This window comes from Brassica napus, chromosome C3, assembly GCF_020379485.1.
Source record: "Brassica napus cultivar Da-Ae chromosome C3, Da-Ae, whole genome shotgun sequence".
Lineage (NCBI taxonomy): Eukaryota > Viridiplantae > Streptophyta > Magnoliopsida > Brassicales > Brassicaceae > Brassica > Brassica napus.
This window is the reverse complement of record NC_063446.1, coordinates 73,856,542-73,875,477: the sequence shown is the minus strand read 5'-3', so window position 1 is coordinate 73,875,477 and position 18,936 is coordinate 73,856,542. Positions and strand designations below refer to the sequence as shown.

Below are 18,936 nucleotides of genomic sequence, written 5' to 3'. Positions count from 1 at the left end.
ACACTGTTAATTTAAAATCAAAAGTTCAGTAAGTTTAATACAAATCACTTTAATTCTCGGTTTGTATACATCTAAATCTAATTAGACTATATCTTGTAGTATCATACGTGGCAGACAAAGAGTGGTCGTTCACCAGCAATCACAGCAAAGACAGTAAAATTAGATTACTCAACATGTTTTCCCTGAACTACCCTCACCCGACAAAAAGATTGAGGGGTAGTTTGGGAAAGTATATAAACCCATAAAGATGTCTTAAGGCACCTCAGATCTAAAACGCAACCTTTCAGAACAAAACCTCATCCCCAAAGAGAAGGCAGTGAGAGAGGGAGCGATATAGAAAACGAGTCTCTTCCTTTATAAATCATCCCATTTTACAAATTACAAAATCTCCCTTTCCCTCTCTAATTCTCTCTTCTTTGTGTATATATATATATACAGCCTTCTCCTTTTCAAATCATTTGAGGGGTTACGAAACCCTAGATCTGCAAACTAACGAAAGGTCTGATTTTGATTCTTACCCTCTGTTTCTAATGGGTTCAATCACTCGGATCTGGTTTCAGTTTCCTCGTAGCTGTTTAGAATTGGATCTCAGATTCTCTCGATTAGTTTCATAGCTTTCAGCAAAAGCTGTCTATGTCTGATTGTGAAACAACTATTATCTGCCTCGTGGATGTTTGTAGATTCTCACGAGTTTCAATTACGCTGTCTGTGTCGAGATCTAGCTGATTTTGGTTGTGCGTTTGCGATTTGTGTTGTGTTAGAGAATGGCTGAACAAGGAGTGGAAGGGAGTCAACCAGTTGACCTTATGAAGCATCCTTCAGGGATTATTCCAACTCTTCAGTGAGTCCTCTCCTCTCTTGTCTATATAACACCCTTTTATAGATTCTTGAGTTTGTGTTTTGTGTACTGACTTTTTTTTGTTTGTTTCAGAAACATTGTCTCGACAGTGAACTTAGACTGCAAGCTTGATCTCAAATCCATAGCTTTGCAGGCTCGTAACGCTGAATATAACCCCAAGGTTCGCATTCGTTTCTTGTTGTAGTAGTCATTATTAGTCTTTCTACAGCTCTGTATTTAAATGTGTTTTTTTTTTCTCAGTTAAAACTAATTGTGTTTTGTATTTTGAATATAGTTTAATCTGCCTTGTGTGTCTTGTTCCAGCGTTTTGCTGCAGTAATCATGAGGATAAGAGAGCCAAAGACTACAGCGTTGATCTTTGCTTCTGGGAAAATGGTATGTTATATATTGGCTTTATACCATTTCTTGATCTACCATGTTCTTGTTTTAACATGTTGTCTACTGTTAGGTGTGTACCGGAGCTAAGAGTGAACATTTTTCAAAGCTGGCTGCGAGAAAGGTACACCAGCTCCTCTCTCAATAGTCTGATTTTCTTTTCGTATTCTAGGAACACTGTAAGTCATAAACTTGATGTAATTGCAGTAGGTGTTTTGTTTTCTACTATGTTAAAGAACTCTTTTTTTCTTTTTTTTTTGTTCAGTACGCTCGGATTGTTCAAAAGCTTGGCTTTCCTGCAAAGTTCAAGGTACTTAATGATCTATCTCTGATACAACATACACTATATATTGTTCCATTCGTTTTGTTATACAGTCTAGTAATGAAATTTTCTGTTTACGATATGCAGGATTTCAAGATTCAGAACATTGTAGGATCTTGTGATGTCAAATTCCCCATTAGGCTTGAAGGTCTTGCATACTCTCACAGTGCTTTCTCAAGTGTAAGTGATCACCTCAAGAGTTGTATAGCATTAGATGGAGATAATTGGTCTGACGGTTCGCATATCTCTCTCTCCAGTACGAGCCTGAACTGTTCCCAGGACTGATATATAGGATGAAACAACCAAAGATTGTGCTGCTTATTTTTGTCTCAGGGAAGATTGTTATAACTGGAGCCAAGGTAAATAATCTTAATTTCTCTCGGAATAATTACATACTTGGGGTCATCTGATGCAATCCTGTGGTTACACTTATCAGATGAGAGAAGAGACTTACACGGCCTTTGAGAATATCTACCCAGTTCTTACAGAGTTCAGGAAAATCCAGCAATGATAGTATGTAAGTTTCCAACATTCTTTTTTTTTTCATAGCTCTTGAATCAACCACAAGTGGTTTGATTATAGATCTTTTTTGTACAAGCAGAGCCTATACATCAAAAATCAAAGAAAACATGTTTGGATTGCCCTGAACTAGAGATCCCGGTGGTGGCAAGCGCTTGGTGAGGTTAATTTCCTTCAACAAAGGACTTGGTTTGATTCAGATTGAAAACCAGAATTTGTATATACAGAATAGAGATTCCAATATCTCTTTCTTTCTCTTTTTGTTCCAAGTTTCTTTCAAGTATTGTGTTTCATGTAATGTTTGTTTTAGTGAGCAGTACCCAGATTGTTAAAGAGTAACTTAGAACTTGTCTACTAACCATGTCTAATAAGACTCAATAAACTCCTTTAGGCCTATTTGCAGCTTTAGTTTCTGAAATGTTTGGAGTATAATAGATCAGTTTAACGATTTTGGATGACTCTTAGTGGATTTAGGCGACTATATGTGGCTTCAGATGCTCTTAGGAATTTTATTGCTTATCAGTTTTTCATATAATATGGGTACCACATAAAATAGCTACATAATACATAATGTAAAACAACAAACTATAGTTCTTCAAGTTTTCTGAAGAAACAGATTGAATGGCTAGTAATTGACAGTCGACTTGATTGCATTCAATATCTACAACAAACGTGAAAACCCATGAATTAGAAAATGTGTGTTTTTGGATGGGGAAGATAATGAGGAAGAGGAACTTGCCTTGTTCTTGGTGGGCATGTAGAATGGCTCAAACACAAGAGGGAATGGTGTGTCCAGACCACAAACTCTGCTTACTGGAGCTTCTAACTGCAGACGAAACAAACCACTTATAAGAGTTGATCTCTTGTAGATGAATTAAACCTTAAAGCCGTTATACCTTCAAGAAGCAACGTTCGAGGATTGTTGCAGAGATCTCTGCTCCAAAACCTCCTGTGATTGGAGCTTCATGACTTATCTGCAACCCCAAAACCAAAGCAATCTATAAGAACAACCACACAAACACAAAAACGGAGACTTGCTTGAAACTTACAAGAAGCCTGCCAGTCTTTTTAACCGAGGCCTCAACTGTTTCTTTGTCCCAAGGCAACAGAGTCTTGAGATCTATCAGTTCACATGATATTCCTTCCTGCATTATTAATTCAAGACCCATGTTACTAACTGCTAACCAATTATCTTCGAGTTGAAAGATATAATTTAAAACCTTTTCTGCGTCCAGACAAGCTTGTTCCATAACGGTAAGCTGAGCTCCCCATCCAACAAGTGTTATGTCACTGCCTTCTCTAATAACCTGACAACAACCCCATCTTTTGTCAGTCTAAAAGAAACACTTTTGATAAGTAAACATATTATTATACCTCGGCCTGTGATAAAGGTATCATATAGTCATGCTCTGGAACTTCTTCTACTGCTTGACGATACAGCCACTGAAAAGAAGAACAAAGCTTCTCAAGATTTACACTCGAGAAGAGAAGCTGATTTGTGGTGTAAGAGAGAAAGAGAAGTACCTTTGGTTCAAAGAAGACAACAGGATTTGGATCACGGATAGAGGACAACAACAGCCCCTTGGCTTCTCGTGGACTCCGAGGGATAACAACCTTAATACCAGGGACATGGCAGAAGAAAGCCTCAGGTGATTGTGAATGGTAATGTCCACCATGACCAACCGCCCCATACGGTGCTCTTATCGTAAGTCCTATGATGAGAGACCATAATGAGTAAAAGAGATACGGATGTCAGGTCAAAGACAAGGTTTATACCTCCACAGTTGAACTGGTTACCACTTCGGTATCTGAACTTTGCAGCTTCATTAACGATCTGTGAATCACAAATTCTATCAGAAACTCAGCAGTAGAAAAATCAGATTCTTGGTTGAAAGTTGGGGAACACTTCACCTGATCAAAAGCAGGATAAATATAGTCTGCAAATTGAATTTCTACAACTGCTCGGTTTCCCTGTCAAAGATCAAACATTCATAGCTGTTAAAACAACAGATTGGCAGAAACAGAAATAAAAAGCAGACAAGAAAGAACTCACCATCGCTGCTAGACCAATACCAAATCCAACAATGCCCTGAAAGTTTTATATGAATGGCTCATCAAGAACAATAAAGACTAGAGAAACACATGAAGCAGCAGGTCAAAGGATTAAAAGATACATTACTTGCTCACAAAGAGGAGTGTTGAAGACACGGTTCTTCCCGAAGCGTTCAGCTAATCCTGTTGTGCAGCGAAAGACTCCACCAAAGCCAACATCTTCCCCAAATACATAAGAGCTTCCCACAAAAAAAAGAGAGTTCCAAAAGTCCAAAACAAGATCAGTCTGATGTCTTAAAGACAAAGAACTCAAAATGGTTTAGACAACAAGTAAATGAGAAACCAGAAACTTCAAGAAACAGGCTTTTGCTATCTCAAACACTTAAAGCTAAAGGAAGAAGAAGAAGCTCTTACCGAGGATCGGTTTCCAAGGCGATGTGAAGAGCTTGGTTGATAGCTGAGTATAGATTCAACGACTTCACGGTTTCTGAACCACACGCCGTCGTGGAAGTCATCCGTGATCCGTGAGCTGAGCCCGGAACAACTAGTTTCCGGCAGAATCTGCCTAAAAGAGACGCCATTTTTGCAAAAGATGAAAGCTTTCGTCGAACCCACCAAACAATCAATCTGAGAGAGAGAGAGCTTTTATTTATTTATGGCAACAGTCTCAACCACTTCGTGAGAGAGAGAGAGATAAGATCAAAAAAAGGTTTGTCCTTTAAGATGAAAGTTAACAGATTTTTCAAAGTTATTTTTTTTTGATCAAAATTTTTCAAAGTTAATCTCACGGAGTTATTGAGGAAGACGATACATATGCCACGTAGGATCCGACACGTAAATCGATATCTTCGAGTTGCAACTGACACACTTTTTAATTTGAGTAGCAAATCGGTCATTACAGCGGAACAATTCTTTAATTCTACTCAAATTGGATTAAACAATTCTAAATTAATTAAAAATAATCTAAATTAATTACATTACAAATTAGTTTAAATTTTCAAATCCACACATTTATCTAACTTTATATATATATCTGATTTAATAGCTCATTGAAGTAATTTTATAACTAAATATAATACAAAAATATTTAATAATAACCATGTGTTAGTGGTCATGGGTTCGAGTACCACTGGGAGATGATTATCTTGAAGGACATTTGGATCTAATACGGAAAAGTCTGCTAACGTGTGGTCACTGGTGGGATTTATATGGAGTGTTCACCAGCGCTTCTGGATGCCTCGGCGGGCTCCCGGCTAAGTTCCGGTGGACATTGGCACTAGTCGGATCCTCTTGAGACTCTGAATATCAGAATCATAAAAATATATATATATATTTAATAATATATAAAATTGATAGTTTTTTTATGTCTAAACCTCGCTTAGATCTCAAATAGTTTGTTTAGTTGACACTTCTGACTAGGTATGGGCATAAAATCCGTAACCCGGAAAATCTAAACCGAATCCGAACAAAAAATATCGATTTGTACTCGGTCTGAAATGTAAAAAATAATCGAATGGAGATCGTCTATAATGTTACAAAACATATTTGAATCCGAAGAGTTATTAACCAAACTCGAACGAATTCCAAATTAGTATGCAATATATGTATTTGAAACATATATATGTACTTCAAATATTCAATTTCATATTTATTTTGATATAATATATAAAAATAAAAATTTAAAATTTAAATAAGTACCTTAGATACCCAATTAAGTATATATTTCATATGTGTTGCTTTTAAATTTTATATTATACTTCGGGTTATCCAAACCGATATGATATAATCCGAATCCGAACGATATATAAATATTTTATCTGAACCCGACTCATTCTTACAAATCTAATATAATGAGACCTACGATGTGTTACAAATTAGAATCGAAATCTGAAATACCCAATCCAAATCCTAACGGATAGTCGAACGTTCATGCTTAGTTCTCAGCAATGCATCTAACTCTTGTATTTTAAACATTGATTTTCATTAATCACCATTAGTTATTAAAGAGCCGAAAAAAAAAACGTTTTATAATGTTGTTCTACTTGAAATGGGCCAAAGAAAAAGACCCAATTAAAAATTAGACAAGGGAAAGAGGTCCAGGAAAATCCATTAACTTATCAGGATGGTTGAATCCAACGGTCAAGATTCACTCACGAAGAGCTAAAGGTAACGTTAAAAGCACCCTCTCTCTCAAGGAGATAAACCTACTACTCGCTTCAGCTGCTCCCCAGTTTCTTATCCGTGGTGCTTCTCCGCCTCTTCGCTTCACTTCTCTGTTAGTTTCTTACTCTCTTAACCATCTGAGTCTCTGCGTTTTCAGTGGCTCCGTTTATGTTTATGTGTCTATGTTTGGTGTTGTTATGTTGGATAAGATTTTGCTTTCAGCTTTTCAAAATTCATTTCTTGGAAGTATAGATTCATTATGTCGCCTTTCTTCATTTTCTCTTATTTTTGATGTGAATTTTCATTGTTTTAGTCGTTTCTTGTGATTATGTAAACCATATATCGACAAAAAAAAAGAAGAAGAACTTTTAGATATATATATAGGTGAGTGTTTTCTTATATTGTCTATGGTGTGTTGTTCTTAGTGAGCTCTACTTTGAAAAATATGCGCCTTTCCTCTATTTTCTCTGGTTTTTTTATGTGAATTTTCATTGGTTTAATCGTTTCTTTGGTTTATTCTGATCATGTAAACCTTATATCGATGAAAATAAGAGCCTTTTTTGTATATATCTTAGAGATGTTATCTGATTGTTGGATTGTCTGTGTTTGAAGTGAAAAGATGGCATCAACCTTCACTGCAACGTCTTCCATTGGCTCCATGGTTGCTCCAAATGCCCACAAAACGGATAAGAAGCTTATGAACAAGTTGTCTTCAAGCTCTTTCGGGAGGAGGCAGAACGTGTTCCCCAAGCTCAGAAGATCCAGTCCTGCAGTTGTATGTGCAGCCAAGGAGTTGCATTTCAACAAAGACGGGACTACCATCAGGAAGCTTCAAGTGAGTACCTTTTTTTTTACTAACGGAAACTGTGTGCCCCTAAACTTTACTGCTGCCGCTAATGGTTTGTGATTCATTGTTGAACCAGGCTGGTGTCAACAAGCTTGCAGACCTAGTTGGTGTGACACTTGGACCTAAAGGGCGAAACGTTGTTCTTGAGAGCAAGTATGGATCACCAAGAATTGTCAATGATGGTGTGACTGTTGCAAGGGAGGTATGGAATCGTTCCCCCCTCTGATAGTGATGTTTATTTATTTTTTATTGAAAAGACTCTTTTAACTTAGAACTTGCTGCTGTAGGTTGAATTGGAAGACCCTGTTGAGAACATTGGTGCCAAACTTGTTAGGCAAGCAGCTGCCAAGACCAATGATCTGGCCGGTGATGGTACCACAACATCTGTGGTTCTTGCACAAGGTTTTATTGCTGAGGGTGTCAAGGTATGTCTAAATCTTCTTTTTCTTTCAGCTTTTTCAGATGAAACTCAAAAAGAATGGTGATCTTAATCTCTAAATTTGTTTGTCATTCAGGTGGTGGCTGCTGGTGCAAACCCTGTATTGATCACTAGAGGCATTGAGAAGACAGCAAAGGCTTTGGTAGCCGAGCTCAAGAAAATGTCTAAGGAGGTTACCACTTTTTCTAAGAGTCTCTTTCTTTGAATATTTGACAAAAGATTCTGAAAGTAGTCATGTCTGATGTAGGTTGAAGACAGTGAGCTTGCAGATGTGGCAGCCGTTAGTGCCGGTAACAATGCAGAAATTGGAAGCATGATTGCTGAAGCAATGAGCAGAGTGGGCAGGAAGGGTGTGGTGACACTTGAGGAGGGTAAAAGTGCAGAGAACGCTCTCTACGTGGTGGAAGGAATGCAATTTGATCGAGGTTATGTCTCCCCTTACTTTGTGACAGACAGCGAGAAAATGTCAGTTGAGTTCGACAATTGCAAGGTAAATGTTTCTTGATTCTGAGCTCACTACATTATACTGTTTTTTAAGTTCTTTCTCTAATGGATTTTATTGTGTTGCAGTTGCTTCTTGTTGACAAGAAAATTACCAATGCAAGGGATCTTGTTGGTGTTCTGGAGGATGCAATTAGAGGAGGATACCCAATTTTAATAATTGCGGAAGACATTGAGCAGGAGGCTTTAGCGACCCTTGTTGTTAACAAGCTTAGAGGCACACTGAAGATTGCAGCTCTCAAAGCTCCAGGATTTGGAGAGCGCAAGAGCCAATACCTTGATGATATTGCCATCCTCACTGGAGGTAATATCAATGTGCAGTGCTGAGCCATGTGTTTAGGCACAATCATTGTGGTTTTAATCTTGTCCTTGTTCTCTATCTGTGTTTGCAGCGACTGTGATTCGTGAGGAAGTTGGTCTTTCACTTGACAAAGCTGGAAAAGAGGTTCTTGGACATGCAGCAAAGGTTGTCCTCACTAAGGAGACTTCGACCATTGTGGGTGATGGGAGCACACAGGACGCAGTGCAAAAGCGTGTTACACAAATTAAGAACCTTATTGAGGTACCAGCTTGTAGTAATAGACTTATATGATCTCTACTTACCTTTTTTTGTCCAAACCGTACTTAAGATTAGTATGCTACTTGGTTTGTGCAGCAAGCAGAGCAAGACTATGAGAAGGAAAAACTGAATGAGAGAATTGCAAAGCTCTCTGGTGGAGTTGCTGTGATTCAGGTTACTTACAAACCTTATTAATATTATTTAATATAAGAATAGACTATGTTGGAGAGATATTAAGTAAAAGCTCTTTATGTATTGGTTAAAGGTCGGAGCACAAACTGAGACAGAACTCAAAGAGAAGAAACTGAGAGTTGAAGATGCTCTTAATGCTACAAAGGTGATTTGTTTTTTTCTGCGGTTTTAATAAAGCTTGTACTCGTGAACTATACTGATCAGGATTTGTATTCTGCAGGCTGCTGTTGAGGAAGGAATTGTCGTTGGTGGTGGTTGTACTCTGCTTCGCCTTGCTTCCAAGGTGGATGCCATTAAAGCCGCCCTTGACAATGATGAAGAAAAGGTAAATTTGATCAAGGATTCTGTTTCTAATTCCTAAACCTTCAGGTCTTCTAACTTCTCTGCATTCAGGTTGGAGCCGACATCGTGAAAAGAGCACTGAGTTACCCTCTGAAACTGATTGCCAAGAATGCAGGAGTCAATGGAAGCGTAGTTAGCGAGAAGGTAGTTTAACAGAAAACCTTTACACACTTTTTGCTCTTGATTTACATCAGATGCTTTAAGAGCTGTCTTGTATACACTGGCAGGTGCTTTCTAACGATAATGTGAAGTTCGGTTACAATGCTGCAACCGGCAAGTACGAGGATCTAATGGCTGCAGGAATCATCGATCCAACTAAGGTCAGCTTCTTGCATACATAAACTGTCTTTGGCTTGCTAACAGATCCATGAACCTGAGTATGTTTTATTTGGGTTTAGGTTGTGAGATGTTGCTTGGAACATGCAGCTTCGGTTGCAAAGACATTCTTGATGTCTGACTGTGTGGTTGTTGAGATCAAGGAGCCTGAGCCAGTTCCCGTAGGCAACCCAATGGACAACTCAGGTTTGTTTAGACATTCAAATACTTTTACTCTTCAGTGAATATCCTCCAAAACATTCATGTCTCGTCACTGATTCTGTGTTTACTTCTCTCTTGTTTCAGGTTATGGATACTGAGGAGATGGGGGAATGAAGTAACTCTGTCGGAAATTGATTCCTTTTAGCTTTTGTAATAGATGAGCAAGTTGTAATGATTTCGAACAAAAGAATGTGCTGTGTACTGAAATTTTGAACCAATCGTATGAATAAATCATGATTCCTTAGTAATTCAAAGTTACAAACCATTATGCTATATATCACTTTTGAAAATTTACTTTCATTTCATATGAAAATCAATACCAATTGACTGGAAAGTAGATACAATTCCTCTCGAGTATATCATATCAAGCCAAGAAGAGACATAAAACTTTAGGTGGTGAACTACTTCTTGTTAAAGCCAAACAAAGGACTTGGTTGGCGTTAATGGCACAAGATTCATCAAACTGCTTCATGAGCGTGATAAGCGTTGAGTACTATTCTTATTGCTCATCGAACAGTTACAATCTCGATGCCTTGAGCCATCAAATCCAGAGAACAAGCTCTCAGAATCAGCCTTCTCGAAGAGATGAACTCAACAAGCCTATTGATCGAGTCTAACCAAAACCGATCAACCACAAAAAAAAGGTAACACTTCTATTTATATTCTTTCACTCATCCTCTGCTCTCTAACTGCCATCTCCTCTTGCTAGCTCAGCAACTCACACCCACATCAGCTCTAGTATTCAGTATCTATCAGAGTGGATCAAATTCCTCTGACTTCCTGATGTTTTCCAGGTCTGGCACAGTGAGCTTCATCCTTTTGCTTTCGTATACATAAATACGCATCTCCCCTCCACTGGGATCCGTTTAATACATAGCAATCTTGTTTTCACTCGAAGTGATATGACAAACTATGCAACAGGAGCCAAAGTGTGATTGGCTTTAGTCTCATGATTCCTATGTTGCAAACAAACAACTACTCAGGAAAGATATAAATCAAACTTGCTGTTACTTAAAGCCAACTTTGATAACATTTGCTTCAAGCTTGACATGACACGAGTAGAAAACTTAGACATGGAAAGTGCCAACACAACCATACACACAAAGTCTCATTGTTATAAATGTAAAAGAGCTGCTTCAAAGACAAGAACCTGTTCCAGACTGATATAAAAGTTGTAATGTAGACATTTGGTTTACATAGTGCATATTAAACTCAATCTGCTTAAGTAGACATCAACATACATAGTGATTGCTAGATTTGTAACATACTCCATTAAAACGGTTTTGAAGAAACGAATGAAGTTAAAGATCTATACTTTTATATAAGCAGAGCATTTTCTAGAGAAGAAGAAAAGAATGCTTCAGTATGTACACAAATGCAGATTCTCTCTGTATATGGGATTACAATGCCTGGAGCCACCAGCTTTGTCCTTTGTCCTTTGTCCTTGGATCCTCCAGCAAAACTAAAATGGACAGATCAAAGGATAACACAGAAGCAGTTTTTCTCCCCATCAGAGTCAATATCATCTTCTCCACTGCAAGAAAAATGAGATAACCACATCATTCCAAAAGAGTAAAGAATCTGATTCCATAAAACTTATGACCAAACTAACTGTCTCTATATGTAAGAATCTCAATTTCAACACATAACTTTAACCAACCTGGGTTCGAATTCTCGAATCTCAGCAAGCTCTTTTATCCCCATCAAATCCACCCATTGTACCTTCTTCTTCTCCTTCTTATTAGAATCCACCTTTCTGAGACTACTTGTCAGAGTGAGAGTAGGACAAACAACTTGACATTCGTCTTCCTTTGCGTCCACTTTTGAGTCTTCCCTAACATCATTGCTATGATCATCCACAACAGCCTCTTCATGACCATCATCGTCATCATTAGTGGCTGAAACAAAGATTGTATTTCTCAGACTTGAGTATATGTCAAAGAAGTGCTTACAGAAAAACAGATTAATAAATAAAAAAGGATCTTACAAAGCAAAACAGTCATCAAAACATGTAATGGGTCTTTGAAACAGTTGATCATCAATGGAGAAAATTTCTTACACCTCTTTCTCCGAGTTTAGCCCATTTGGTGTGAACAATAAAGTCTCTAACTTTGAGAGAGAGAGAGAAAAGCACACAGTTTGTTTAATTGTAAGAAAGATAGAGAGAGAGAAAAACACAGATAAACCCAGAAAAGGGGGTTTTAGACAAAACCCACAACTGAAAAAGAAAGACGGTAAAGATTCCCTTTTGAGAAGGAACAAAAAGCAAAGATTGAGGAATGTGAAAAGGCAGATACTTTTCTGATTTTAGAGGGGACAGAGAAAGAATGCTACCAATTTAAAAAAGAAGCCCTTAAAACTGATTTGATTTGATTTCCCTGAGAATAAGGAAATAGAGGAAGAAGAAAGATAAAGTGGTGGACTTGTACTAGTGTTGTTAAATATTCTCCCTTCTTTTATTATCTGGGAAAGTTTGTTAATTACGGTTTGACCAAGAACCAACCAAACTTTCACTGTACAGCGGACTATCCTTAAAATTAATAGAGGTTGCTTATTAATAGATTGCCTCCAGAAGGAAAGGGCTTGTGGATAATTGTCTTTTCAGGTGTAAACTTATTCCAAAATCTCTATCAATATATAAACAAACAAAAAAAGTCCACGAGATCTTACTGTTTTATAATTATTGGGCCGTTAATATTGTTGGTGCCCATTGGAGATGATGAAAGGTTGGTCTTCTTCTACAATTCACACTAGAGTGTTTGCTTTTGTAAGGACTTAGTCCATGTAACTGTTAATGTTGTTCATGTACCTATAGTTCCAGTACTTATGAACCTAAATGTGTTTACTCTTCATGCCTTTCATCTCACAAGTCAACTTGGCAGTTATGTATTTCAAGCTTCGTTTGTAAAAGCACAATCAAAGATCACAGGGTTTCTTAAAGATAATACATTAGTCTCACTTACAACAGCACTGAGTAAACCAATGAAGGCAGAGTCATCAAGTCTATTGAGTATGAGGATATATGCAAACTAGCTTAGTTACTATATCCTTAGACCATTACATCAGCTTTATGGTACCTTGTGTTTCTACTTTGAACCCTTTCTTTGTGTCTGCAAGTGCGTTTCAGACAACTCACTCTTATGATAAAACAGAATGATACACAAGATTCTGGCTTTTGTTATTCCTTTCATTCTCTTTTGTCCAGCCAAGAGAACAGGGTTGCATCTTAGAGGGTAGAAGATGATGGGTTTGACTGCATAATGATCCCTGATGGATCGTTTCATGAGTCACCGAAGGTTACTGCAGATGAGATTCTGTTTCATGACATGTTCTTGACTGGTTTGTCAAGTGTGAATTGTAGAAGAAGACCAACCTTTCATCATCTCCAATTGTGAGCAAAGAACATTTATCCAGATTGTTTACTGTCTTGATCAGGTTGAGTTTTCTCTCCATTAACCGGTTTGAGAAGAAGAAGAACATCGATCTAGCTGTTTCAGCTTTTGCTATTCTATGCAAACATAAGCTAACTCTGAGTGATGATGTTACCCTCACCGTTGCTGGTAAAAGTGTACTAATATTGAATGAAGGTTTTTACTGTTTTGCATTCTAAGAACTCTCTATTCTTCTTCAGGCGGATATGACGAAAGGCTGAAAGAGAGAATGTAGAGTTACTTGGAGGAGCTCAAAAGCTTAGCGGAGAAAGAAGGAGTTTCTAACCGAGTAAGCTTCATCACATCTTGTCCAACAGCCGAAAGAAACGAGCTTCTCTCTTCCTGCTTGTGCGTCCTCTACACACCAACGGTAAAGTCACCATTCTTTTTACACTTTTCCTCCTCCAAGCACGAGTCTCATGTTACCATTTTCAAAATGCTTAGGATGAGCATTTCGGTATAGTTCCATTGGGAGCAATGGCTAAGTTCGTCGAGGATCCTGAGTTGGCGAGGGGACATGTGGTTGAGTCATTCTCTGTGAAGACGTTTGGAGAGAAGTTGAATCAGTATCTAGTTGATGTAGTATCAAGTCCTAAAGAAGATTAAGATTCCTCTGAGCAATCATAAATCTTTAGTTATACAGCATACTGTTAGAGAGGGTTAAGGTTTGAAACCAGAGGAGCTTTTGTTGTTGGATCAATCATCTTGAATTTGAAGACATTGGTTAGTTTCGGTTGAGCTCGGTTTGAGAATAAATTTGACGGAATAAGTAGTTTTGAGCTAAACCGCTTCTTAACCAAACAAAACAACATTACACAACGTTTACTTACCTTCATAAGTCATAACCCAGTTGATTCCCCAATTTAAACCGGATCAAATAAGTTAGTTAGAACCTTACTGGATTTGATTAAACTCGATTGGTATCATCTTGGTTAATTATCGGATGTGATTAAAATTCGGTTTAGATCACCTTGGTTAATTATCGGATATGATTAAAATCCGGTTTAGTATCATCTTTGTTAATTAACGGATATGATTAAATTTCGGTTAATAAAATCCGGATTAGTTTCAATTTGGTTAGTTATCTCTCCTTGTTCGTCTTCCAGATTATCCTTCCCTCCAACCCTCCATCGAAGCTCGCCGTCGTCGTCTCACTGCAATCCTTCCATCGAAGCTTCCTTACATTCGAAAAACGCGATGGACGCTACCAATGCCTTCGATTCTGTGATATCCTGCTCGCTTCTTCCCTTATCATTCGATGTTTTCTCCTCTGCACGCCATCTTCAAGCACATTTGGGCGCGAAGATTTCGCGGTATCCATTTACTATGTGTTCTCTACTAATTTCTCCGCTTATGTTACGATCTTCTGATTTAAAGAGAGAGGAGTGATGCCATTGATGCTACAGACGCTGAGGTACTCAGATCATAATCTCTGATTTGAATTATCTTGTTGTTGATCCTGTAACAGTTATGATCTTCTGATTTAACTTCTTTTTTTTTTTTTTGGTGCTAAATGTATGCAAACAGGTTGCTCTGGGAACATCCAAGAAGAACAGACTTGCTTCTGGTTTGTTCTATATAATAATAATAATAAGCTCTATTAATTGTCTTTTGTTGTGAAGCTTGATGAATGTGTTGTGAATTCGTGTTAGCCAACGCGAATGCTCTGAAACTTAGCTGTGAGCTTCTCAAGAGCTTTGTCTCAGGTCATATGTTATCTCCATCATTGGTTTTGGTAATCTCAGTTACTCATGTTGTTGTTACTATTTGCAATTGCAGAGGCTGTGCAGCGCGCGGCTATAATTGCTGAAGCTGAGGGGATGGATAAGATTGAAGCGAGTCATTTTGAGAGGATTCTTCCTCAGCTTCTTTTAGACTTTTAAAAGGTATGTATCATCGATAATAAATTTTGACTGTTAATGTCTGATGATTAACAGTGATTTCACGCAAGGTTTTTTGAAGATAATATAAATAGTCTATTTCGCATCTATGAGAAAAAGAGAGCCTAGTATAGTATATTTGACTTGATCCTGTCCGTTACATACAGTAGTGTTTGCATGCACATGGTTCGTCTTCTCCTCCATTCTCTTTGGTTTACCTTCTGCTCAGAAAAACAAAAACCACAGGCTGTATGCAGATGGTGATTTCCTTGTGATAAAGTTTTAATACTTAGGTGAAAATGAACAGATACAAGTATTGTGTTTTCTTGATTAACTCAAGTGGAGACACATGGTAATCGTTTCGATGAATGATCCTTTGGACAATCAACTCGTCCATGAGCAATGTCAGAGGAAGTTAGGCTCAGTAGCTGATGTTAGGATTGATTCTTTTTTAGTCAGGCCGTAACTAACTTGGAGCTTACTACAAGTTCACATGGGGTTGCGGTGACGCCGAATGAGTATTTACGACCAGACCGTGACATCTGTCTCTTTCTGACATCATAGTTAAAGGATACCTCGACAGTCGCTATATATATAGTTTTTTTTCTTATCTAGTTATCTCATAAATCTTTACGCAAATTCACGAAAATGGCTTCTTCTGCGGATGCTCCTCTAGAGAGTGGCCTTTCGTCTCTAAGATTGGCGGCGGATAAGTACCGATCGATCTTGAACGATGAAAAAACTGGAAATATACGGTGGAGGTACGGTGGTCCTCCGCTATTTGACACTGTGAACAAGCTCTTCGAAGAAGAAAGAACCCATGTAATTTACAAACCAACTCTCTCTCCTCTCTCTGTCTTTTTTTTTTAAACAATTGTGGTCATTTTCATATTATAGCATCATCTTAATGGTATTAATATGGTTCACTAGTATCCACTATCCTCAATAATTTCAAGACAAAGTCAAGATAATGACCATACCGCATCTGACGTGATAGATAGCAAACATATACTTTTTCTGTAGTGTTCAAACATGTCATTATCTCATTTAATAAAAAAAAGCCTATTTGGACACACAAACAAGTTACTGTGGCTTATGGGTTGCAACTTAGTCCTGATATTATTTAGAAATGTGATGGTGACTCTTAACAACTTCATTACGTCAAATTAGTGAGGTTAAGTAAATAGGATTCATGAGTATTCACACACAATAAACACTATTCTCTTGATTGTCAACGTGTATCGTGAGATTATAAAAGAGACAACTAAGCTGAACTCTTTCTACATCAAAAGCTAATATTGCTACTAGGGAAGAGAGAGACAAGTATAGATCAGTCCTTAACGATGTAGGAGAGGTCCAATGGAGGTATGGTCACCCTCCAGCTTTTGATCTTGTGAACCAGCTCTTTGAAGAAGGCCAGACAAAGGTCCTTCGGTTAATTTTTAACATTTTATTTATGCATGCGTTAAGTTCAAAATCTGTGAATCTGATTTATTGCTAGTGTTTGGTTTTGATCACAGGTTTGGCCAGAAGGATCCTTGGAAGAGACGGTTCAAAACGCTATCATGTCATGGGAGATGGAGTTCTCACACAAGATCCGTTTACAAGACTTCAAGACTATAAACCCTGATAAGTTTAAGCTCTTTGTCAATGGTAACTACCACAAACACCTATCAATATGATCTTCAAGTTGTATAATCCGTTTACAAGACTTCAAGACTATAAACCCTGATAAGTTTAAGCTCTTTGTCAATGGTAACTACCACAAACACCTATCAATATGATCTTCAAGTTGTATAATTACCAAACAAATATTGAACTGTTTTTTTTTTTATCAGGGAGAGAAGGATTATCGGCTGAAGAAACACTTAGGCTTGGGAGTTACAATGCTTTGCTCAAGACCTCTCTGCCTGGAGAGTTTCAGTACTATAAGCCAGAGGAAGAGAGCTTTGAGTCATCACATGACGCCTTTAGATCTGCTTTACCACGTGGGTTTGCTTTTGAGATACTTTCTGTGTACTCAGGGCCGCCTAATATAGCCTTCAAGTTTAGACATTGGGGATACTTTGAAGGAGATTTCAAAGGTCATGCTCCTACTGGGGAAATTGTTCAGTTCCTAGGCCTAGGAGTTCTAAAGGTATGTCTGAAACATAATCTGTGTCCGTCCCTCACAATCTTTCAGTGGTTACACCTAGCGGTTATTTCTCTACAGGTTGATGAACTGCTTAGAGCAGAGGAGATTGAGATTTATTATGATCCAGGAGAGCTGTTCGGGGGACTGCTCAAGGGACCTCCTATATTAGAGACCAAAACCACAGGCAGTGGAAACAACACTGCAGAGAAACACAGCTGTCCCTTCACACATTAATAAACTATATGAATGTTGATTCTCTGTATCGCTGGGCCATACTGGAAAATAAGGAAAGCAGAAATGTGGACTCTTTATAAAATATTTAAAATATATTGTAATAGTCTCTTGGATAAATGGAATGAGCCATCTATATTCGTTGCTTTGCTGCAAGACCATATTCGAAGAAAATGGAGAACCGGGTCATATACGTACTATACTACACCTACCTACTAGAGTTGATCAAGCCTGCATATTTACCTAAAGTACCGCCGAGCTTCAGTATACTTTTTGATACAATAGTAGTAACAACCCACCGCAAACCATGACAAAGCCCTACAAGGTCATGAGTGATTATTTACACCACAACGCATCAAACAAAGGGAGTCTTGATTACATACTAACTCATGAAAATGTCGAAACAACAAAATGTAAAAAAAAAAAAAAATTCAACCAGATCAAGTACAGAAAACCATTCTTAACCGAAAAATCAGCACAATCAATCGTGCTCTCAAAGTTTATTTTTACGTGAAATGTATACATTTGAAACTCCACATAACCTAGTATGCTGTATTATTACATAATGTGTTTGCTTCATGTTCAACCCCGCAAATTGTCTAGAACTGGAAAAACAAGAAGCAAAGATCTGTCTTTTAGATTAAGAAGTCATATCTCGTCTTCTTCTTCATCAGTTAATATATGCAAAGAAACAATAACATCGCCTAAGGGATCAAGGTAGTCCTTTAGATTACGACGCACCATCCATCTTCGAGAAGAACTAGCGAGACCGGTTTAGGTGGTTGCAAGACCGGTTGGATTCCAAAATTATTACCGTTAGGAGAGAACGCACGCGTTTTGTGGCGATCGAAACCGGTTCAAAACTTGAGAGTAATATAGCCGTTACGGTAACGCGATGGCTTCTCTATAAATATACAACACACCAAGACACAAAAACACTTTAATCAGACAACAAAACCAAACTCCAAACACACTATAATCAGACAACAAAACCAAACCATTATTCCTCCTCCTTTCTTCTTCTCCAATTATATTAATGTCTGATCAACGCTAATGTCAGAATACAGATCTCCAACCTTTCTTCCACTAAAGCTCCCTCTAAATCTTATAATCCCACCCATTTCTGTGCAATGGAGAAACCACCGGAAGAAAAATCCACCGCCCAGAGACCAAACCGGTTTCGAAATCGATCAAAGCCGGTTCTCCAATTCCCCGTCGGGAGAATCACTCGAGTACCTCTCGCTGCTGAAGAAGTTAAGTCTCTCGATTCAGATCTGATTTTTTTTGTTTAGCGAAATTCATTTGTCTGATTTCTAAGATCTGTGGTTCAGGTGTTAGAGCTTGTTGCCAGAGACAACAAGAAGTCGACGACGATCATACCCAGGCTTCTTCTTCTTTTGCCGAAGGAACGATGAAGCTTTTACCAAATTTCTTAATTTTTTTTTTTTGGAGAGTGGGGAGAGGGAGAGAGAGAGGGTAGAGGAGGGAGAGAGAGGGGGAGGGAGAGGAGAGGGGGAGGGGGGGAGGGAGAGGGAGAGTGAGAGGGAGAGGGA

The 18,936-nt window shown here is 38.1% G+C and overlaps 6 protein-coding genes across 8 annotated transcripts; 4 read left to right on the top strand and 2 right to left on the bottom strand.

Moving 5' to 3' along the window:
* The first annotated feature begins 250 nt into the window (after positions 1 to 250).
* LOC106360359 (TATA-box-binding protein 2) lies at positions 251 to 2,471 on the top strand. The gene is made up of 10 exons (XM_013799942.3): positions 251 to 499; positions 762 to 841; positions 932 to 1,019; positions 1,163 to 1,234; positions 1,308 to 1,358; positions 1,500 to 1,544; positions 1,644 to 1,736; positions 1,814 to 1,915; positions 1,993 to 2,073; positions 2,158 to 2,471. Exons 2-9 carry the CDS (start codon positions 765 to 767, stop codon positions 2,065 to 2,067), a joined length of 603 nt encoding a protein of 200 aa, XP_013655396.2. The 5' UTR covers positions 251 to 499; positions 762 to 764; the 3' UTR covers positions 2,068 to 2,073; positions 2,158 to 2,471.
* Positions 2,472 to 2,560: 89 nt separating this feature from the next.
* Positions 2,561 to 4,852, bottom strand: LOC106360358 (2-oxoisovalerate dehydrogenase subunit beta 1, mitochondrial). Its single transcript, XM_013799940.3, has 12 exons — positions 4,542 to 4,852; positions 4,255 to 4,366; positions 4,129 to 4,164; positions 3,987 to 4,046; positions 3,852 to 3,909; positions 3,600 to 3,787; positions 3,450 to 3,518; positions 3,296 to 3,382; positions 3,125 to 3,220; positions 2,972 to 3,049; positions 2,815 to 2,901; positions 2,561 to 2,736 (listed from the first exon to the last, which is right to left on the bottom strand). The coding sequence occupies exons 1-12, from the start codon at positions 4,706 to 4,708 to the stop codon at positions 2,701 to 2,703; spliced, it is 1,074 nt and encodes a 357-aa protein (XP_013655394.2). The 5' UTR covers positions 4,709 to 4,852; the 3' UTR covers positions 2,561 to 2,700.
* Positions 4,853 to 6,220: 1,368 nt separating this feature from the next.
* Positions 6,221 to 9,955, top strand: LOC106360356 (ruBisCO large subunit-binding protein subunit beta, chloroplastic-like). 2 transcript variants are annotated; one of them, XM_013799937.3, is made up of 15 exons: positions 6,221 to 6,402; positions 6,903 to 7,125; positions 7,214 to 7,339; positions 7,425 to 7,562; positions 7,653 to 7,748; positions 7,824 to 8,066; positions 8,147 to 8,381; positions 8,470 to 8,639; positions 8,733 to 8,810; positions 8,902 to 8,973; positions 9,049 to 9,153; positions 9,222 to 9,314; positions 9,398 to 9,490; positions 9,569 to 9,692; positions 9,792 to 9,955. In XM_013799937.3, exons 2-15 carry the CDS (start codon positions 6,910 to 6,912, stop codon positions 9,803 to 9,805), a joined length of 1,803 nt encoding a protein of 600 aa, XP_013655391.2. In that variant the 5' UTR covers positions 6,221 to 6,402; positions 6,903 to 6,909; the 3' UTR covers positions 9,806 to 9,955. The 2 variants fall into 2 exon arrangements, with proteins under 2 accessions (XP_013655391.2, XP_048607437.1); XM_048751480.1 differs by having other exon boundaries at positions 6,262 to 6,371.
* Positions 9,956 to 10,848: 893 nt separating this feature from the next.
* Positions 10,849 to 12,251, bottom strand: LOC125583921. Its single transcript, XM_048751483.1, has 3 exons — positions 11,695 to 12,251; positions 11,368 to 11,605; positions 10,849 to 11,241 (listed from the first exon to the last, which is right to left on the bottom strand). Exons 1-3 carry the CDS (start codon positions 11,744 to 11,746, stop codon positions 11,184 to 11,186), a joined length of 348 nt encoding a protein of 115 aa, XP_048607440.1. The 5' UTR covers positions 11,747 to 12,251; the 3' UTR covers positions 10,849 to 11,183.
* A 2,084-nt stretch (positions 12,252 to 14,335) lies between these two features.
* Positions 14,336 to 16,914, top strand: LOC125583392 (protein MHF2 homolog). Its single transcript, XM_048750245.1, has 8 exons — positions 14,336 to 14,451; positions 14,516 to 14,552; positions 14,666 to 14,705; positions 14,791 to 14,844; positions 14,918 to 15,840; positions 16,311 to 16,444; positions 16,539 to 16,773; positions 16,857 to 16,914. The coding sequence occupies exons 1-5, from the start codon at positions 14,336 to 14,338 to the stop codon at positions 15,019 to 15,021; spliced, it is 351 nt and encodes a 116-aa protein (XP_048606202.1). The 3' UTR covers positions 15,022 to 15,840; positions 16,311 to 16,444; positions 16,539 to 16,773; positions 16,857 to 16,914.
* LOC125575019 (pathogen-related protein-like) lies at positions 15,667 to 17,523 on the top strand. Of its 2 annotated transcripts, none has more exons than XM_048751481.1 (4): positions 15,667 to 15,840; positions 16,539 to 16,671; positions 16,857 to 17,155; positions 17,231 to 17,523. In XM_048751481.1, exons 1-4 carry the CDS (start codon positions 15,667 to 15,669, stop codon positions 17,384 to 17,386), a joined length of 762 nt encoding a protein of 253 aa, XP_048607438.1. In that variant the 3' UTR covers positions 17,387 to 17,523. The 2 variants fall into 2 exon arrangements, with proteins under 2 accessions (XP_048607438.1, XP_048607439.1); XM_048751482.1 differs by lacking the exon at positions 15,667 to 15,840 and adding an exon at positions 16,249 to 16,383.
* Positions 17,524 to 18,936: the final 1,413 nt, after the last annotated feature.